This window comes from Onychostoma macrolepis, chromosome 07, assembly GCF_012432095.1.
Source record: "Onychostoma macrolepis isolate SWU-2019 chromosome 07, ASM1243209v1, whole genome shotgun sequence".
In the NCBI taxonomy this organism is placed as follows: Eukaryota; Metazoa; Chordata; class Actinopteri; order Cypriniformes; family Cyprinidae; genus Onychostoma; species Onychostoma macrolepis.
The window spans coordinates 38560085-38582416 of record NC_081161.1 but is presented as its reverse complement, the minus strand read 5'-3'; the positions used below and the strand labels follow the sequence as shown (position 1 = coordinate 38582416).

General features: G+C 36.3%; 2 protein-coding genes across 7 annotated transcripts in view; both read left to right on the top strand.

The window, feature by feature from the left end:
- The window catches only part of prmt3 (protein arginine methyltransferase 3), a 49696-nt gene extending 44094 nt beyond the window's left edge, over positions 1-5602 (top strand). For both annotated transcript variants that reach the window (XM_058782806.1, XM_058782805.1), the window contains exon 16: positions 5212-5602. In XM_058782806.1, coding sequence (XP_058638789.1) covers positions 5212-5321 — 110 coding nt within the window. In that variant the 3' untranslated portion in view covers positions 5322-5602. The remainder of the gene's footprint in view (positions 1-5211) is intronic.
- A 2513-nt stretch (positions 5603-8115) lies between these two features.
- On the top strand, positions 8116-20369 carry slc6a5 (solute carrier family 6 member 5). 5 transcript variants are annotated; one of them, XM_058783113.1, is made up of 17 exons: positions 8116-8246; positions 9051-9503; positions 10872-11013; positions 11493-11624; positions 11778-11951; positions 13044-13191; positions 13295-13427; positions 14028-14162; positions 14295-14398; positions 14660-14784; positions 14986-15098; positions 15212-15343; positions 15629-15728; positions 15929-16029; positions 16160-16327; positions 17128-17333; positions 20235-20366. In XM_058783113.1, the coding sequence occupies exons 1-16, from the start codon at positions 8244-8246 to the stop codon at positions 17284-17286; spliced, it is 2322 nt and encodes a 773-aa protein (XP_058639096.1). In that variant the 5' UTR covers positions 8116-8243; the 3' UTR covers positions 17287-17333; positions 20235-20366. The 5 variants fall into 5 exon arrangements, with proteins under 5 accessions (XP_058639096.1, XP_058639097.1, XP_058639095.1 ...); XM_058783114.1 differs by having other exon boundaries at positions 20238-20295; XM_058783112.1 differs by having other exon boundaries at positions 17128-20369.
- Positions 20370-22332: the final 1963 nt, after the last annotated feature.

Sequence of the window (22332 nt, the reverse complement as noted above, 5' to 3'; positions counted from 1 at the left end):
CCATCTACAATTAGATCAAGGCTCTGTATGTCCGTAGATGGCGAGACAGCGTCCCGGCTGTGCTAACAGATGAAGTGTGTCTTATCATAATGGGAATCGGAGAAATGTCATCTGATGCGCAGATGGATGAAGGTGCTTTAGCCAGTTTCTCTGATACAGCACACTATTATAAATGACTATGGCCTAACTGTAGCTGTCCACGGGCATTACCACGGACAGTCCCTGCAGGAGCCGTTCAATGATAAGAGTGCTGTCCACTTGAAGGTCTGCTAGCACTACTTCTGCATTGCTGATACCAGCGTCAGATTGTAATCAGAAGGCACAGTTTTGTGATTATATTGTATGGCATATTTGACCATTTTGCAGTAGCTCCAAAAAATGCCAAATCTATAAACATTGTTCCTCACACTGGTGATTTATAGTGACTAACCTTGATTAAGTTATTTATAGTTCATATTTTGCTCACATGCACACTCACCTAGCTCTGTGAATGGCCTATTGCCTCTGGATTGGCACCATATGGGTTTAGAGTTTTCGTTTTCTGTTTTCTGGGGGTTTTTGGGCATGTACCATGATTATACTATAGAGTATGTATAGATTTGTTTAACATCCTATAAGAATGACATTTAAAATTATAAAATGGTATTTTGTCATCATTCAGTACCATGGTACATTACTGCTGTTACTGATGTTTGGGGTCATTTTTTTTAAATAATACTTTTATTCAGAAAATACATTAGGTTGATGGAAAGTATTCATCAAAGAATACTGAAATAAATTATATCGGCTTCCACAAAAAAAAAAAAAAAAATATTAGCAGCACAATTGTTTTAAACATTTCTATTAAGAAATGTTTCTTAAGCATCAAATCGGTAATACAAAACAGCAAATTCACCTGCTGAAAATTCATATATATATATTAAAAAAAAATTTTTTTATTATATTTATATGTGTGTGTGTGTGTGTGTGAGAGAGTAAAAATAGAAAAGTTATTTTAAATGATAATTATATTTCATAATATTACAGCCTTGTTAGTAAAAATAAATGCGATATGGTGAGTAAAAATAAAGTGTATTTATCACTGTACAATAGTATTACCACAGTACTTTTTTGGCTGCTCTGGTACCTATTTATGTCTTTTCTTTTTGTGAAATTAGTAATTTCCTTTGTTCAGTCTATACTCATTTTTCAGTCGCATTTATGTGTTAAAGTAGTGATGTCAGTTTATCTTATTGATTGAGTACAGTTATTATAAAAAAAATTATGCATTTAATCATGACCTACCAAAGCCGCACTTACTGTGAGCATGAGTAAGGAGTCGTTCACAGATGATGCAAAACTTGAAACACATCTAAAAGTTCTTTTTTAACTTAATTTGGCACCTTGAAAAATAACTGAAACTTAGTATGTCATGATTCATTTTTATTGATTAAAATGAAAAGATAAGAACCACACTTTCCTGTAATGTATCTCACAAAAATAGGAATCTTTTCAAATAATATTAGGAATTACATTTGACATTCTTCTCACTTTACTTAATACGTGATTTGTAACTTGTGAATTTAAATTGGATTTCTTTTACAAACAATAACAGTAATGTGTTTTGTGTTGTATATCGCCAAGCTGTCATTTGCATAAAAGAAATCGAGAGAAAAATGATTGTCAAAGAAAAATGCATTCCTGTCAGCTCACGCTCAGGTTGCGTGGATTCTTCTCCTGTTTGTGTTAGTTTAGTAATTACTTTTCAGCAGTGTGATGAGAGGGGAGGTAGAGTATTCAACGGAAATGCAAAACGCCCTCAGAAACGCCTTCAGATGCTGTCGCATCAATTAAAGCATCCTTCATTTGTCATGATTTAGTTGGTTTTGCCGATCATTAAAAGGAAAAGATGAGAACATTTCCTTGAAAAGCTTCATTTGTCATGCAGAACCAACCTTTGAGCTCGAATAAAAGAGGTCACCCTGTGTTGAGTGTTCTTGGGACATTTTGAGTGTAGAAAGTGTACTGCACGTCACGTCTGCTCTCCAAATAAGTGTTCAAAAGCCGATGTATTGGTAATAGACTTGAAGAACAAGGCTGCTTATTGAATCAACCATGCAATGCTTTGAGTAGTACTTTAAAGTAGTTTAAACTCATAGGAAGTGCAGTCCGTGTGCAGTGTGAAAAGGTCCTTGAGGTGTCAGAGCAAGGTTCCTTTAGGGGGAGGTGCGATTATTTGATAGACGGGGCACTGTGGTGAGCTAGTGATTCCGAAGGCCTGTTTTATGCATCTCCTTTACAGGGGCCGCAGATTTATGAGGTTATGCGCTTTAGAGCAAGCGAGAAGTTTTATAATGCAGCTTTTGTATCTTGTGCTGCAGTGTTTGGGAAGGCTTTTTTTCCCTGAAAACTGCTTGCTGCTTAGTAATGTCTTTTTAAAGGGTTAAGTAGTTCACCCAAAAATGAGAATTCTATCATCATTTAACTCCAAATCTGTTTTTCTTTTTTTCTTTAAGGTCCAATGTTGTTTTGGACCCCACTGACTTTCATTATATGGACAAAAACAATTTGTGTTGTGCAGAAGAAATTTATCATTACATCACTTGCTCACCAATTTGCTCTGCAGTGAATGGGTGCCGTCAGAATGAGAGCCCAATGAGAGTTCTTTCTTGTAAACAGTGCTTGATTTGTGCACATTTCTCTTCTGATTCAGACTAGATGAATTTCTCACTAGAGAAATTGCAATATTATGGATAGCAGACTAGTAACAGTTTAAGCTAAAAATGTTATTATAAATGTGCAGATTTTTGCTACACAAGATATTAATTAATGGACTGGAGTGGTGTGGATCATTGTGATGTATTTATCAGCTGTTTGGACTCTCATTCTGATGGCACCCATTCACTTCAGAGGAAATAAAACTCATCTACATCTTGGATGGCCTGAGGGTGAGCAAATGTTCAGCAGTTTCATTTTTGGTTGAACAATTCCTTTAAATTAATATTTGCGTAGACTATGACACTTGTTCTGTGCATTTACACACCAGCTCGTTGATTAGCAGTCACATTATCAAGGAATACATCAAGATGTTTTACGTTGTCTCGTTCGTTTCTCGTTTCAGCCTCCGTCACCCTTGGTTGCATAGGCATGTTTAATGCAAATGGCACGGTGATGTATGACGGCTCTAGAAGCAGCCTTGTCTCCTTCATTTAATTAACGCGCACCAACACCTTCTTTCTCACAGATCGCCAATCTTTTTCTCGCCTCTGTAGACTCCGAATAAAATCTTGCAGTAACTACATCCCATACTGCTTTACTCTGAGATTTAACCAGGAATTGTAGGGTCAAGTAATTGGACTCTCTGTCTCTTGGTTCTCTCTACAGACCTCTGTGTATCAAAGCCCATTGGCAGTAACTGGGCAAGTGTTTGTTATGAAGTGCAGACACACACCAGTGTGATGCACACAGCCATTTTCTGCAGGGTGCTGAAGTTTAATAGATCTTTCTATCATTTGTGCTCATACTGGTCAAGAGAAAACCCACTGTGCATGCTTTTTACTTTTGGTAGGCAATATGCGATCTGTCAAGTTTTCACTGCACAGTTGATTTTAATTAAAGGATTTCTTGCTAGATCAATTGTTTTACAAAAAAATAAATAAAAATTATGATTCAGCTTTTTATTTGTGCTTTTTTGCTATTGAACAAACCTTTTGATGATTTCTATTCCTGACACATTAGTGCATGACTTGTTTGCCAAGCAGTTTCTAAAGGCCCGTTTACACCAAGAATGATAACGATAACTATATTAGCATTCACATAAATGTGTATTCACATAAATAATGTTCTGTGTATTATAAGCACGTAGGGTTGGGAATTGTAAAAATTTTACAGTTCTGGTTCTGCCTAATGATTTCAATTCCAATTCCATGAACTATTAAACTATTCCATTTCTATTCAAATTAAGGAAATTCAGTCAATTCCATTATCACTGCAAAAAAAATTTTTTTTTTTTTTTTTTTTTGGTTTATTTATACATGTGTATTTTATTCACATCTTATTTTTTATTATCTGTGTGTTGTTGTCTCTGTGTACTGAAAGCTTGTGACACCAAAACAAATTCCTTGTATGTGCAAACATACAGTGCTAAGTTCTTTCTGACTTCTGATACTTCTGGTAATGCTCCCAGTGCTTTGCTAAGGCGTTGCACCAGAAACTTTTTTGAACCAAAAGTTATGAATTTTGCACAGTTCTGGTATTTTTCAGAAAACAGAACTGGTTCTGTATAAGAACCACTGATCTATATAAATATTCTCTATTATAGACCAGTGCTAAAAACCTTTCTTGGTCCCTAACCTTGTAAGTGCATCCTGAAGCTTCCATATATTCCTCTGTAGTGTTATCATTATAGTTGTGGTATAGACTTCCCTATTCTCATAGAATTGGAATGATTACTTAAACTTTATAGTTTTCGTCCTTGGTGTGAACAGGCCTCAGCAGTCTTGTACTTGCATCCAAAAATAACTTTTTTGGGTTAAGGAAAAGTGAATTATGAAAGAATAAATTTTTAATGTTCTCTTTTGGCAGTAAAAGGTTCAAGAAAACCACTGTGACAGTTGCAGCGCACTGTGACGGTCACATCTGACTTCTCCCCATCTCCTCACGTCAAAATGCTGCAGTCAGCATATTTTTATCTCATGTAACCTGCAGCAAAGAAAGAAATGATGGGGGGTGGAGGGCTTGTTTGCCAAATGGGTAAACATTCATTTACGTCTGGCAGTGAAACGTGAAGTTAATCAAAGTGATTATCTGGTGTAATCATCGTCATTGTCTTCAGGCCTTCCAGATAAACCGTGCCGCCTGTATTCCTACTGTAGTTGTACTGTAGCGAGAAGCAGCTTTCTCTGCCATCTGGAGCCAAGCTGCATGTCATCCTCCCCTGATTCACTCTCAGCTTTTTAATCGCATCTTTCTCTTCTCAGCTAGTTTTAGTTTTGTTCAATGAGAGGCAGTAGATATTCCCACTTTTGGTATTACACAGCTCCGAGTTTTGACAGAAAAGTGTCAGTTGTGTCTGAGCTATATGGTAATAAAAAGTGAATATTTACTCTTGCATGTAAACGCATGCCAGGAAAGCTCAAATATCTTACATTTCTAGCTGGTGTGAAGGCATGTCACCATGGAGATTGATCTGTGTCAAATCCTGTTTTCCACTCTCTATTTTTCCTTGTGCAGGAGAGGAACTTCCAGGTCAAATCGCAGTGCATAAGAACAGAAAGGACCCCAGAGCGCTGCTGATCACATTTGACATCGCTGGCCGGAAGCAAACCTACAGCCTCCAGTGAAGAAGTTTTATTAGGGGGAAAACACATAGTTTGAACAGTGCAGTGTTTAATAACTGAAACATTCTATTAAAAGTTTTTCTATCAAATGCCAATCATTCATGAGTGAAAGTTGTTCTCTCTGTGACAAACAACAGGACCATACACTGAGTCAACAGCTTGAAAGTCAGTCTTTGTTTTAAATCTCTTAATGCCCATGTATTTGGGCCTCTTTGACTCTTCATGTAAAGCAGTGGAAGAAATCTCATTTCCTATTTGAGTGAATAAAGTAAAAGCTACCATGAAATCGAAGTACTCCGTTTCTGTCTTCTTTTATATAAAAAAGGTATTATATTTACCATAAATGTTCTTTTTTGTTTCACAAAGATTAGAGGTTAAGTTCTTTTCACGCAATGGCCTCATTTGCATACGTAAGTCTAGCAACTTTGCGTCGAAACATTGAAGACCCAGCATTCACATAGTGATGATAAACAAATGAATTACGACAATATTGTACAAGATTGGTTGCCTTTACGCACTCAGTTACATTGACAGCTGTCATAAAGAAATATCACCTGAATGCCACAATTGTCCAATCAGAAGAAAGTTTTCAGGGAGTCGTGTAAGAACGGAACCTGTCCACTAGGGGGAGCCTCAAATATTAGCTTAATTAGCTCAAAACGTGCACTTGGCGGCCTCCCGGAAGATAAACAAAAGCTTGTTGTTTGAATGGCAGTCAGTGATGCCTCACGCTAAATAAACTGCTTTTGTGTGGAAAAAGCTGATAATATAGGCATAACAAATCGACTGCTTATCCACTAGTCAATATGTTTGGCATGACTTCTTCATTCGAGTGTAATTTGGTCTGAGACCAAAAATGCTGGGGGGTTTTTTATGTTGTTATTAAGAGACGTGATAATTTTGCCTCAGATGACACTGATGTACTAGATGTTCCAGTATCCACACTTGCGGTCTTGCCATTTAAGTGCACGTGCACGAATAGAGTAGGTGTGCAAGACTGACATAGGTCTTTAAAAAAAAAATCAATCATGTTAATATGAAACTATCTTTTATTAACACAGTTGCGTTAAATTTTAAAAATGTCCACAGAAGAGAAAGTGATAACCGTTGTAGAAACACGATTTCGTTTAAGGCCCTTTAATATCAATTTCTTACGGGCACGTTTTGTGCTGTTTTAACAACAAATACTAACAAGACAAATGACCATCGGCTGATGCACAATCTTATCTTATGCAATTAATTATAGGGTGAAAGAAAGTGGAGAGAACTAGCCTGCTTTGTTTCAACGTAATTTATTCCTTATCAGACCCATTGTGCCATTTTTAGCAAAGCAAAAAGAAGTTCGGAAAATGCCCAAATACAAAAATGTTAAGACAATTCCAAGTTTGAAACTGTAATAAACAGCCTGAGAAACTGAATTGTTCGTTAGGTAAATGGTTAGCTGGTTGTAGACCACTGAAAGACTGCATATTTTTGTTGGCTCTCTCTACTCAAGGCGTAGCCTACCGTGTTTCTCTTTAACGCGCTTTAAAGAGAACGTATAAAGGTGACACGGAAAGACAAGCAGAAATCAATTACAATTATTCTCTGTTGACAAAGCAATTAAACCCAGAGCGAAGAGCTAATCCAGCCGTATAGAGGCTTATCACAGGCGGCCGCAGATTTATGATGGTCACTGCAGCAGCGTGCATGTATAGAGTGATATCAAGACTGAGGAACTGAGCGGCCGAAGATTGAGTAACAACGTATACCGGCCTTATTATATTTCTTGCTTAACTGGTTGGGCACTTTATAATAACTTTAATCAAAAGCCGTTATTATGTAGCCTAATCTTTAACAGCTCAGTATATATGAATCGACTTAAATAGCCTATTGGCTATATTATCTGTTATTCTATGTATTGCAATGTGTGTGTCTTCAAGTTATTCATGCAAGTTATTCTTCCCAATAATAAATATTATTCATAAAGATGCTATATTTAATTCAGTGCTTCTCTGTTGAAAAAAATGGTAGCTACTCCGGGGGATGATGCTTGGATGCTCAATGCGGTGTGGTTACATCGAAGCTAAAAATAGAAAATTACTCCTCCTTTGTCTCGCGTAAAAGTTTAACAAATGAGTGCCTCCACTCCTCTGAAAACCTCGCCCACTTTTCACACTTCAACAATATGTGTGCCGCTGACGCATAAGGGTACGCGTGCGTTCGTTTGACGTGTGGACTATGAACCATGAGATCCATTACTCAAATACTATAGAAAATATTCTACAAAAGTTTTTATAGTAGTGTTTCATCATTTTCCAAAGTCAACTGTTTGGTTGCAGACATGTAAAATATAAGCAACTTCGTTCAAAAATCATATTTCCATGGCCTTATAAATAAAAAAGCCAGACTATACGCAGATCTGTGCATTGCATGTAAATAACCTGAGCGTGATAAGATGTAATTAGAAAACATAAAACGGGCCTGTTATCTAGGCTATCTTTAATAATATTGTATGATGAAAAGTCATTAGATTTATCTGTATGTATAGGAGTCGGTCAACTATGCAGTCCCAACGATGCCTGCGTCTGCAGAATCTTCTCCGTGCGTCAGATGAACATCTTTACATAGTCCTGAGGGACAAGTTTATTAATCAGTCACGAGCCAGTCCGTCCCCAAACGTAGTCTCGCGCTGCCTTGTGTGTATCACGAGCTCACGTCTTCGCTTGTTGCCCCTTTAAAAATCAGAATTGAAGGCCAATGATTTATCAAAGCCCTATTATCAAGAAAATGTCATGCGAAGGGTACCTTGCCATGCACTGACGCAAACCCGCTCTTTCCCACGGAGATATAGAAAGCTTTGCACTTTGCACAGCCAAACTCAGTCTGCCTGCCGTCTTTCCAGCTGTTTCCTGCTATTAACCCACATTTGTTGACTCTGCACAAATGGTAAGTACAGCACATTCATTACTTTACGCTTTGTGTGTTTTTGCTGTGAACAGTTTACAAATTATTTAGAACAGTCTTGGGGGGAGAAAAGTATTATTTGTAAGTGCACTAATAAACGAAGTGTCGCTATCCAAGGTGCTGAAACTTTATAGCAGGCGTTTTTACACCTTTTCAACGGAAGTACTTAGTTGTGTATATCACGTTAAAAATAAATAAATCATTACAAATTTATAACCTTCGTAGTAGTATGTAGTATTCAAATGACAGCTTAGTTATTTTATTTTTATTTCCTCATTTTTTTTCTTTTATTATTTAGAAAACCAGAATATTTTAAAAGGGTTTTAGGACAGTGATCTCCTATGGTGCGATGTAATTGTTGGTGTAATGTTCCATGTTTGCACCCGGGTTTGCACTGTACACTTACACCGGGACTGATGCCTGCCGCAGGGGGGAAAAGCCTCGGCCGAGCCCGGCAGCTTGTCTATTGCCCATAAAACCAGGGGATGTGCCGGGGTTGAATGACAGGAGGTAAATGAGGCGTAAAATTAAAGAATCTTTCTCTAATGGTGAAAGCAAGAAGCAAACAGCTACCGTCCGTGAGCTGAAAATCAAAGAAGTGTAGCAGACATGTCCAGAAACGGTCTAGCATAAAATACATTGCAGAAGTTATAGTATGATAGCGTGAACATTTTGCCTAGGGGTAGGTTTCTGTAAAAATGCTGGGTCACTAGGTGTGAAATAGCAGTTAATTATTAGGCTGCGTTAATTATACTGATCCTGTCTAATGTGTGTTTAACGTTGCAGGATTTTTCTGAGCACGGGGAAATGTTGAGACAACCGTCAAACAGTATTCCGCCCCAGCCGTCTGGGGGAGCGGTTGGAGCTACAACTACTAACAAACCGGAGAACGGGACTCCGGTGCCCCAACCGCCGCCTGTAAACGAACGGAAAACTTTTTGTCCTTCGGAAAATAAACCGTGCGAAATGGAAGCCAATAAAGCATACGGGACGTTCAAAAACGCCGCACCTGGACCCACGTTTGCTCCCGTTAATTCTGCCGTGCGCAAGGATTCCGTCGGTAAAATGGATGGTTCGACCGGTAAAGCCACGTCGGACTTCATGTCTAACAATCAAAGTGCTGTAAGGATCGCGGCGGAGCATAACAACACCACCGGTGACTGGACCTCCATGAGCCAGACCACCATCATCCTGGGTACAGATGGCAATACATCTGTTCTGCCTGGCACGGTGACCGGGGTAAGTGCATGGTTAAGGAACGTTTCATTCCGGTTGAATCAGCCAATCACCCCTAAGCGTAAAGCTTTCAAACGGGCAGAGTCTTGAGCAGAAACAAAAGCTAGATATTTTAAGCGCCGTAGCATTGTAAAACCAAAGGAATCCAGCTGCAGCTTTGTCCGTTACGATCGTTAGAGTTTGAATTTTGTTCGCGAGACTTTTATTTAACCCACTTGCGATTGTAAAAAAAAAAAAATGCAAAAAATGATTTAAAAAATGATGATGATAATAAGGTTGGAGTTTCTAGAGGTTCGTCTCACTCGAGCGAAACTGCCATTTGGCGCCACCACAAGCACTTTTATTCTTTAAAAAATATATAGCGTTTTATTGTGATATTTAAATGTACACTTAGCGATAAGTAGTGACGGTTATTTGGTGCGGCGTACTGTTGCTATGGTTACCTCCCAGCCAAAATCTATTCGCTGACGTTTTTGGCGACAGATAAAAATGCGCTGTGACTAACTTGTAGTTTTTCGTAGGATTTTACCGTTACTGAAACGTTTAAAACACATATGCACATATATAAATATGTAGTCAAATTTAAGACCTTAGAACCTTTTGTTTTAACTTTATTTGGACCGTTTTTACTGTCTAAAATAACGGTGTAGGTTCGGTTATGTATTCTATGCAATGTGCTTCAGGAGTTAAAACTCAAGACGGCTATTGTCATTTGTGATATACGGCTCTCATTTTAGTCATAAAAGTGTTTTGGATATAAGGACATTGTTCTTTAGTCTCTCAAAAGTGAGCAGCGAAACGAAATCTGTTTCTATTCTGGAAAGATTTGAACAGTGATAGTGATTCTTTCTGACAGCACAATAATTACAGCAGTTTTCACGAACAGGTCGAGTGAGAGGATGTGTCAAGGAACCTGAGTACATCAAAGCTATGTATTAGGATACTGCATTGCCAATGAAGTATCCCCCCCCCCAGATCAAGAGTTAACTTACAACATTTGCTTCATGGTTGGAAATGAAGATGCTGAGCTCTGCATGTATGTCTGTGAATTGTGAGGTTTATTGTCCTCAGAGATTGGTTTCTGATGACTGGTTGTGTTGAAGGATAATGTGTTGCATAAGAATCTGCTTATGGTACAATTCCCCTGGGGGTGTTTCATTAGAGCCAAGGGCGACCCCTTTATTCCCAGGTCACGGAAACGAGGCAAAAAAATTTGGGGAGGGGAACATTTTTTTTTTTTTTTAAATGTTGATGCCTCTATAATTATAATGACCCCATGATCTGATGATTGTCGTTAAAAGTGGAATATCTATTAAAATGTATACAGCAGCCAACATTCGATCATAAATACTTAGTGGACTGTTCTTCCAGGATGATGATGATGGAGGAGATGAGAATAAGGCCCGGGGGAACTGGTCCAACAAACTGGATTTTATTCTGTCCATGGTGGGATATGCCGTGGGTTTGGGAAATGTGTGGAGATTCCCATATCTTGCTTTCCAGAATGGTGGAGGTGAGAAACAATCAAGGGCCATCATATTAGAAAATATTAGGAAATATATTTGTTCTACTACAGATTGATTTTTATCGAAAATGAGTCGGAATGTCAATGCGTAGTAAACACACATATAAACTTTCGTTAGAGGCGATTTTATTTTCTGTTAAAAAATAAAAAATTCGTTTTATAATTTCACCGATTTTATTTTAATGTACGAATTATAAGGGCAACGAAAGATTAGGTATTATTTGTACACATTAATAGTGTGTTATTGTATTATGTTTAATATTTATTGTGTTTATTATCTATTAGCCTATCTTGTTATAATATTATAAGATAATATTATTCGTTATATATTATATGTTTATGTTAATTAAAAATATAAGAACATCTATAATTCAAACTTTAATATGCTTATTGTTCGTATTTTATTATTATTATACACTCCTGAATCATGACTTTTTCAATAGCAGCTGTTCTCTCTTTTTGTATAGGTGCGTTTTTGATACCTTACCTAATCATGTTAGGCCTCGCCGGTATACCTATATTTTTGTTGGAGGTGTCTTTGGGTCAGTTCGCCAGCCAAGGCCCGGTGTCAGTATGGAAAATGATCCCAGCTCTACAAGGTAAACTGACGTTACTTTATTAACTGATGCTTCGTTATGAGCAATGTTTGTTTGTGCTAATGTGTCATATTAGTGTTTCCAGTGAACTGGTAATCGACTTTCCGACTGCTTTAAGTGTAATTTCTATTATCTGGTTTCATTTTGTTATTATAGGTTGCGGGATTGCCATGTTGATAATATCTGTCTTGATAGCCATATACTATAATATTATTATGTGCTGGACATTGTACTACCTGTTCGCTTCGTTGAAGGAGGCACTGCCATGGGCCACCTGTAAAAATGAATGGAACACCGTCGAGTGCAAAGACAAAGACATGCTGCTTTTGGGTAAGGATGAGCGTCTCTCTCTCTCTTTCTCTCTCTCTCTCCCTCTCTCCCTGTGAGTCCACCCCCCAACACCCCTTTTTTTTCTAACTAAAATGCGCAATGCGCAACCTGTATTTCAGGAATTAAGTAGCCTACCACTCAATTTAGGTTATTCAGTGTCATCCTGCTCTTTTTATACCCCAAATGCAACTGTTTCTCCCCATTGCTCCAAAAGTTCTTATTTGATGACTTGACAGATTTTTTTTGTTTGTTTTTTTGTCAGCTACAGAAACTGTAAAATCAAGTGCTTTTTTCATTTTAGTACCATCATGAATTAAGAATAGATTTTGTTTTGTGTATTTTATTTAGAATTATTGTGTCACATTGAAAGGTGCGATTAGTGAAATAAATGCTGTTTGCTAAACTTATCGGAATGAGTTTTGCTTAAAATCTAATTTGAATAAAATTTCTGGTGTTTCATTATGCGTTTGATTGAATTTGCTGACATTTTTTACGTTTTAATTCGTTTTAAAACGCTTTTCTCAATGTCGTGCTTTTGGTGAATTCAGCAGAAAATCTGCTTGCTTGACAAATTTACTGTAAGAGTTGGTGCAATGCCGCAGTGAGATGCACTGCCACCTCGTGGCCTGTTTGAGCAGGGTCGCCGTGATTTTGCCAAGTAAGACATGTTCCTGGATCAACATTACTGTCCAAAAGTATAGATTTAACCCAATCCCTACCCCTAAACCTATCAAGTCAGAGAGAAATGATAGCTGATTAACAAGGGTGTAGAAGCACCTAACCCTGATTGTAAGCCTAAAACGGACATTTCCTCAAAAGTTCATTCTGATTGGTTGATTGGAATGTTCCAGGATTGATCCAGGAACATGTTGTATTTGGTAGCGCCTCTAAATTTGCATGAATCCAAAAAGTTGTGTACAGTATGATTACAGTTGTGTGTGAACTTCTTAGGCCTTTTTGTACGACGTTTGATTTATTTCGTTGACTTAATTTGTTTTAAGGCTGTTTTTCAGTTAGGCAGAGAATGACGATGGAAAACAGGAACTTTTTTCCGCGTTCATTCCAAGTTCTGTCATTGTTTCTTCTGGCCAGACTCCTGTATACTAAGGGACAGAAACATCACATCAGTCAAGAACACTACATTCTGTTTATCTGCAAATGCTGTCGGGAATTTAAGTAAACTGTTAAATGTCACAATGGACAATAAAACCTATGTCAGCCCTAGTGAGGAGTATTTCAAGTAAGTGTGCTTTTCTATCTACCCGTCTGTCTGTGTGTTTAGAGGTGTTCTGTGTGTAATTTTTTAGATGAACTGGATGCTAATCGCCCTGATTTCTTGACAGGTATAATGTATTGCATATTTCTAAGGGTATTGAATACCCAGGTGACATCCGTTGGCCCTTGGCTGCTTGTCTGTTTCTGGCCTGGCTTATTGTTTATGCCTCTTTGGCTAAAGGGATCAAGTCTTCAGGGAAGGTAAGAAAACAGGTTGACTATTTTCTCTCCTTATTCTCCTCTATGTACTATAGTTATTAAGAGAGAAGCACAGCAGGCCTCATTCGGGACCAGTGAAAAGATGTCACGGGACCCTTCAGAAATCATTCTAATATGCTGATATGTGCTCAATAAATATTTATTATTGTTATATATTGTATGTTATAAACAGTTGTGCTGCTTATTGTTTTTGTAAAATGTGGTGAATGTGGGTGTCAAGACAAGTAATTATGCGTCTAAAGTCAGGTTTGGTAATTTATTATATTTATTAGCAGAGTTTCTTTCTTGGAAAGTTTCCGTCAAATAGAACAGGTTAAAAGTAAGCCTTCGTGACATTATTATCATTTGGCAGGAACATCAGACAAAACTGTAAGTGATTAGCAGTTAAATAGGAATATTCCCAGTATCACAGAGTAAATGTGTGTTTTGGCTTAAGAAATATTAGATAGGTTAATAATGATTTCTAAGCTTGTAAGAAAAGCAAAAGATTGTCAAAATATTGTATATGTGTTTTACTTTCTGAATTTTGGTCAGTAAAAGTCTTTTATATTTCACAAACACGTTGTTTGTACCTGTTTTCAGGTGGTGTATTTCACTGCCACGTTCCCCTATGTGGTGTTGGTCATCCTCTTGATCCGAGGGGTCACTCTGCCTGGAGCCGGTTCTGGGATCCTTTACTTCATAACACCCAAATGGGAAAAACTCAATGATGCCAAGGTAATAAAAAGAATGGTGCATTTTTATTTATTATATTTGATGGTAAAATATTACATATTCTTCTCCAGAATGCTTCTTATTTCTCTTCCTCCATTGGTCTTTCTTTCTTTCTTTTGCTCTTTTTCACTGTAGGTGTGGAAGGATGCTGCTACGCAGATTTTCTTCTCTCTGTCTGCAGCATGGGGTGGTCTTATAACCCTCTCGTCCTACAATAAGTTCCACAACAACTGTTACAGGTAGCCAGCTGTGTCATTTTAGAATACACTACTGTTTAAATGTTAGGGTCAGTAAGATATATTATTTATTTATTTATTTGAAAGCCATTAATAGTTTTTTTTCAGGATGCATTGGTCAAAAGTGACAGTAAAGACATTTATAATGTCACAAAAGATTACACATTGTACACATTCAGTAGACACATCTGTTCAAAGTATGCATTATGGTTGATTATTTATGATGTAAGATTACACAATGTGCTCTGTCTCTTTGTTTTGCAGGGATACTCTCATTGTGGCGTGTACTAACAGTGCCACAAGTATTTTTGCTGGTTTTGTCATTTTTTCAGTTATTGGCTTCATGGCTCATGAGCTCAAAGTCCCAATTGAAAGTGTGGCAGATGAAGGTAGGTAGTATGAATGCATGTGTTTGTGGCTGGTGAGCTATGATTAACTATGATCAGATGTCTGTTTGCTGTGTTTTTTTCATTTTTTTCTAAATACACAAAACTCATCATATCGTCATTGTTTTCACTTTCATCTGACCTAAAAGTCATTTGATCTGTCTGGTCTGTAAGTATGCTCTTTTTTTTTGTGTGTGTGTGTAGGTCCAGGGATTGCTTTTGTGGTCTATCCAGAGGCTCTGACTAGGTTGCCCTTGTCACCATTCTGGGCCATCATCTTCTTCCTCATGCTGCTTACCCTTGGTCTGGATACTATGGTAATGGAAATCATAAATTGTACGATTTACAGTTTTCTTCAGTAATGTGATCACAGAATAAAATACAGTCAATAACTAAATCGCTTTTCGTTCACACTTTCGTTCCTCTCCAGTTTGCCACCATAGAAACTATAGTGACGTCTGTTTCTGATGAGTTCCCCAAGTACCTGCGCAAACACAAGCCTCTGTTCACTTTGGTTTGCTGTTTGTCCTTTTTTGTGCTGGGTTTTCCCATGATCACTGAGGTAGGACATTTACTCTTATTCCCATCTGCAAGAACTTTACCTTTATAGCACACTTTAATTAAAGCAGCTCTCTGGTAAACAATAATAAAAAATAACAAGTAAATAGGAAAGTAAATAGACCGGAATGGAATTCCTAAAGCAGATAATTGGAAAGGTCTGGAATTAATGTTAGTTAGTTTGTTTTTTTAGTTAAAGTGATTCACTGGGTGATTTTTTTTAGATTAGGTCTCATTTATTTTTATTTTAAATATGCATGTGTGTGTTTGTGTGTGTTTTCATGCACAGAGTGGAATGTACATGCTTCAGCTGGTGGACACTTATGCAGCCTCTTACTCTCTGGTCATCATTGCCATATTTGAACTGATTGGAATCTCGTACATTTATGGTGAGTTTACAAAATTATGATCATTTGTCTTTTAGACTTACTCCAGTCATTTATTTTAGTGCACAGCAGGAATCAGATTTTTAGGTAATGAAAAAGAAAATTACGAATAATTAAACAAACAAGCAGGCAGTAATGAATAGGTTTAAATGCTAAAATCTTAATGCCCGTTGATTTCTTCCTTCCTTGTATTTGTGGTGCAGGACTACAGCGGTTCTGTGAGGACATTGAGATGATGATTGGGTTCCAGCCAAACAAGTTTTGGAGAATCTGCTGGGCCTTTGTCACACCAACTATTCTCACAGTATGTTCACCTTATACCTTATATGACCATTCTTGACACACATCCACTGTTGTTGCATGCACAAATTCATCCGCGCTATTACTTTTGGTTATTGCTGCCACTGACCCTTTCGCTCTCTCTGTCTCTCTAGTTTATCTTAGCACTTAGTCTGTACCAGTGGAAGGTGATGACATATGAGGATTACACTTATCCGACCTGGTCTATGGTTATGGGCTGGCTTATGGTCATCTGTTCTGTCATATGGATTCCCATCATGTTTGTTATTAAGATGCACCTTGCACCTGGATCGTTAATTGAGGTAAGGGAAAGATGTTTGGGTTGTTTTCTATTTCAGTGTTATTAAAAATTGCTCAGTATTGCTTTTCAATAAGTAGATGGCTCGTTAATTAACATTTTAGGAAAAGTGTTTAATTCCAGGTCCTTTCCGTTTTTTTGCCCAAAGTTTTTCACCATTTTAATAACCTTATGCTATCATTTATTCATTGTATTTAGTCCTGTGGTGAGAGCCAGTGCTATTTTAATTTCATTGAGATACTATTATAGTTTTACTAATATTTTGAATTAGTTTTTACTTTTACATTTTTTGTTTTCATTTTAGTTAAAGTTTAGAAATTGTGCTGTTTTTGTCCATTTTTTTTAGTTTTTTAGTTCATCTTTTTTTAATTTGTCTATATAGTTTATTCATTTTTATTTCAGTTTAACTGAATGAAAATAAGAAATGTTGCCTTGGCAAATAGCTGAAATTGTTTGTTTAGAAACTTAGACAGAACTTTTTAGAAATTGCATTTTGTTTCAGTTAATTTTTATTTCAAGTAATGAAAAAAATATTTTTATGGTTTTATTTTTATATTCAATAACTCTGGTAAGAACTAAATTTTTGCATGCATAATAATTATAAAGAATTATCGCAATCTCATGGATAATAAAACAACATGTTTTATACACATGAACAATGTTAACATCAAAATAATGAATCAAAGTGAGACTTTTTCAGTAATTCTATTCAATTCTATTTTAAACGTAATAAATTAATCAATATCTAGGATGCAAACCAAGCACCCAGCATGCAATTTAGATGCTCCTTCTCATTCTCTGCAGCGTCTAAAGTTGGTGTGCTCTCCTCAACCCGACTGGGGTCCATTCCTGATGAAACACCGCGGGGAACGCTACAAGAACATGATTGACCCTCTAGGCACCAACTCCCTTGGCCTCAAACTTCCCCCCAAAGATTTCCAGCTATCAGCCCAATATCAATAATCCTCCTCAATTCCCTGTGAGTGTGAAACTCCCAGAGGCCTCTGAGGGTGAGACCTGCACTCACGTCAAACTCTTTCCCTTTTCAACCTCCCCTCTTTTCCATAGCGTTCTCTTTCAGCCATATTCCCCCCTCTTCTGACACTTTTAGAGGGGTTTTTCAGGTGGAAAGCACAGACAACTCCCTATGATTTTTTTGTTTTCTGAATAAATATTCGTAGTCAGTCTGAGAGTGGGTCTTTCGCGCACATTCTGATACACCGATCCCAGCTGAACCTTTTTCTCAGAGGCAATATAATGATGCAGTTGCAACTGCTGAGGCAATATTTGACTGATTGTGCATCATGCAGTGGTTGTTTTTTAATTAGTTTTTCATTCCGAAGTGACTGCTGATGTTAAAAAGAAAATAATGAAGAGAATAACATTTATATTTCTTGTCTATTTGCTTGTCATCTCTTAAATGTAGCAAACATAATGAGATAAACTGCTGAGTAGTGCACAGTGAACTCGAACTCTTTTCTGGTATCATACTATCGCTCTCCACTTATGTCCACTTATAGCTGTACCTTGTGCCTCAGACTTCCTCTGTTTATAAAATACCGCATAGTATAGTGCTAATTAAACCAATCGTACTACATTATGGAGGGAAGTGAGCACATTTCAGTCTCTGTGAATTATAAGCTATCCTACTCTTTTACTAACCTGTCGGAAATATCTCTACAATGTTATAGAAGCCAAACTCATAGTGTAGGCTCCAGTAGTATAGATCCATCCCTGTCTTCAAGAAAACCTAGCCATGCAAAACTGTAATAATACCTTTCAATGTTGTTTAGAGTAGTTCTCAACAGCCAACTAGCAGTTATGTATGTATACTAATATTATAGAGTATGCTTTGGAGTTTGTGTCGTGATCTGTTCATAGACTTTGTGAATCCTCCTATTCTTATGCAGTACGCCGTTATAGTGGAGTACACAAAAGAAAAATAGAGGAAAAACAAGGAGTGTGGTATGTGTGGCAAACCAATCGTCTCATAAAAAGTGTATATTTTAGAAACTTCAACTAGCTTACACAATATTTTTAACAATTGCTTGCAGAGGATATGTAGATTAGAAAAAAAAAGTTTTTCACCTGAAATCCTGTGCTTGGGGACCACACTCCTTTTTTAAAATGTTTTCCATCTGTTTGTCTGTTCGCCTTCATGAAACAGGGTCTCAGGTATTACTCCATTCCATCAACCTTAGTAGATGTTGGATTAGAATTGAACATATTTGTGGAAACTTGATGTGATTTACATATAACTAGGGCTGCACGATGAGTCGTATTTTAATCGTGATCATGATTTCTGCTTCTCTTGATTTATTAAGCATAATCGCCTGTGATATTTGCCTGCTTTCTATTTAATTTAGCATTTGCATTATCTTGCACTAGCAGCAAGCTTCCGTTCATGGTTGCTGTTGCCAGATTTCAACAGTTTAAATACCCCAATCAGAGTATTTTTTTTTTTTAAATTGATACGTGGTTTACTGAATCTTCCTAACCATGTGCACGCTCTCTCTAGATTACGGGAAAAAAAGCACAGATGAGCTGAAAACACCAGCAAACATGTAGGTTGGAGTTTAGAGATATTCTATTGAGATATTGTGCTCAAATAAAAGTGCAATACAACCAGTCTGGTTTCTTTCAAGCAGCCGTTTGTGCTGTTTGCTGCGATTAAATCCGTGAGCAAGCCATGGGAGTTGACTTTCTCTTAATTTGTGCTTATGTGAAAGTGCAATAATTCAGATGAAATTAAAAATATATATATTTTAAGCAAATAAATTAACCGTGAGTAACCATTTAATCATTATCGTGCAGCCCTACATATAACCAATTCTCTATATGATTTGTAAAAGTGGACATTTTCAGAATATTATGCCATATATTGACAGTTTGAATCCTTATATATCATTTCCAGCTTCTGGACTGTAAATATGGTTACAGATAAAATGCTTTCATAGTATTGCTTTAGCAACAGTTTTGTTACTTAGAGTTGAGTAGTTAGAGTTATTATATATATATATATATATATATATATATATATATATGTATGCTAACTTGTTGTGCTGATCAGTTGAAGCACTACAAAAAGCACTTTGATTAAACGCCACATAAAAATGAGAGGTTATTCTCCACCACCACAGTCATAAAAAAGCCTAAATTAAAAAAAACAAAAAAAAAACTTATTTTATTTGTTAGTTCAGAATGTATACCTAAACGATTAGTACTGTGCATATGATTTAGTTAGTGAAAAGAGCCACACTGCCCACGCAATGCAAGTAATAACACTGAGACTTTGCCTGGGCATGCTACGTTTCAAAAGCCATGTAATATGCGGATACTACACTAATCACCTTAAATATAACGCATTTATAAAACATAAAAAGAAAAAAGGTATTCCTCAGTATATTAGTGTCAGAAAAGAGACGCTTTTTCTGATACATGTTTAATCTTACTCTCTGTGTAGTATATGTGTGTGTGAATGTGTGGAATAATATGCAGCGCTTAATGTTTAGATTTATACTTATCCGACCATCCAGACGTGGTCAAATGCAGCCTGGCAGTCAGTTTGAGGTTTTCCTATTCATTGCATTGTTTTATCTGCAAGAGCTGATTTTACTCGAATAGAAGCTCTGGGTTATGTAGCACAACAAACAGTATACAAAGCACACGAATAGTAGACGGCTGCTGTGATCGTTGTAATATTTAAGGTTCTGGATGGAGTTTCTGTTAGTCCTTGTGTTGCTGTACGTCTGTCTGAGAGCTATTGTTAAAAGCCCTTTCACGTAACGAATATTCTGTGGGAAAAAAATAATAGGTAACGGTCTTGCATGTGCTGTTTGTGTTGCTGTGGATGATTTGTCCATGTATGCTTCCCCTTTACGCTCCTTTTCTCGAATGTGTCCCTCGCTTAGCAGCTGCAGCTGAGTTTGCCACCTCTTCCTACCTACAGGGCGACACTGGGCAGTAGGCAACCAAAGAAGGAGAACTTTTCAAAGGGTTCTGAAAATAAAAGCTTAAAAAAGAACATATATTCTAAAAGAAAAGACATATATATATATATATATATATATATATATATATATACGTATATATATATACAAATAGCCTATATGAAGAAATGAAATATATTATTCTGTGTATTTTGGAGACTGAGATACTGCCACTCATCCTTCATTTAGTGGTCATTATTGATGTGTGTCAATATGTTATATGACATCTTCAGGTAACCTTTGGCCTTATAGATGTCCTCTGGTAATAAACTATTATGTGTGTTTCAGAATAACGATACAGAGTAGCTTCCAATCAGTCATTATGTGGTCAGTCTATATTGTAATGTATGTCGTGTCATTTGGCACTTTACTGTGGACCTATCGGAGCATAGGTAAAATTTCTTATTACTTGGGTAATGTCATATATTTCTGTGTGTTTTACATGAGGGAAATCTGCCTATGGATACAGATATGTACCTCCAACAGATCATGGCATCATTTGAGTTGAATTGTAGAGTATAAATATGAAAAATATCTAGATTTTGAATCCTGTGCCGGATAAAAGAAAAAAAAAACATATAAAAAGAAGAAAATAAACATATATGAAAAGGCATAATTTATTTTAATTGTCATTAATCCTTGAGGCCCTACCTCAGATTTTGTATTTATGTATAGAAATGCAATTTGAATCATAGTATCTTTGCCAATAATACAATAAAATACCATATTTATCATAAAATGTATAACCTCTTAATCAATAAATAAATGTTAATGTTTTCAACTCCAGTTGTGTTCTTATATTCTTTTGAGTAATATTTTGTTCAAAAACACACGCGCACACATACTGTACAAACATGCTTCACACTGGGTGATGTAAAAGACAAAATGGTTGCAATAAAAAAAAAAGAATATCAAGAAAAAAGTATCTTTGTCAAAGAAGTACACTGGAATTCATGCGTGTGAAACATTACTACACAAGAACTTGATCGAAAACTAGTTACAACAGAAATATTGTATTGAAGACTGTTCTAGTACACAGCATATTTACTTCACAGCACAAATTATACAGGTCAAAACTAGCATTTAGCATTTTAATTGTTAGAAAAAAAATTTCTTTGAATTGGTTATACTGTAGGTTAATTCCTTGCAAGATTAAATTATTTTAGATGATCATTTCAAATCCACTAATTCTCTTGATTTCTCATAACTCCGTATATTACCTGCGACTCTTGATCTACTTTCGATCTCTGTTTAGTTTTCCTCTGATTGTGAGCAAATGTTAATGCTGCATAGTTCACCTCCTCCGTTTTTGACTAAAACAAAACAAAACAAAAAATGTAAAAGGTAGATTACGACATTTAACAGCTATTAAATATTTTAAAGCACCAAATCATGTAGAATATGTAAAAAAATTCTTACATTTTGACTTGCCTGTGACATTTGTGACATGCCTGAAAAAAATAAATGGATATATTTATATATATTGATAAATAAATATATATATATATTGTAAATAAAACAAATTGGAATATGTTTAAGAAAATACTAATTTACTTCAAAAAATTATGTTCAATTCAATGTGTTATTTGCCATTTCTTTGTAAATTTACTAGCAATTTCTGAGTGAAAATCATTTCAAAGTGAATCTTGCACTAGTTATTTTCAGTGTACAAAACACATTTTTGAATGTTTCAAAACATTTTTGAATGTTTTTTAGTCTCTTTGCTATTCAGCTATATTAATTGAAATCTTAGTTATCTTCTAATGAATATCAAAGTGGACCTACCGCAGCTGTCTTCCTTTTCCTTAATTATTTCCGTTCCTATGAACAAAGCAAGTCATTTAATATTATAATAAGTCACAATGTATAACGCAATATCTGAAAGTAACAAAATCATGAAACTAAGGCTATTCGCAAAGTATTTCTTCTCACACTTAAGGTGCATGAAATAATGCTGGGTATATCCCAATATCAATGCTTACCATTAAAACGCTCTTCAAACATCAGTCTTGTTCCATTT

Coding starts and splice junctions, on each gene's coding strand:
- slc6a5 (XM_058783112.1), top strand. Junction 15,729..15,928: donor TGGAATCTCGTACATTTATG/GTGAGTTTACAA, acceptor TTTGTGGTGCAG/GACTACAGCGGTTCTGTGAG. Junction 16,030..16,159: donor TCACACCAACTATTCTCACA/GTATGTTCACCT, acceptor CTGTCTCTCTAG/TTTATCTTAGCACTTAGTCT.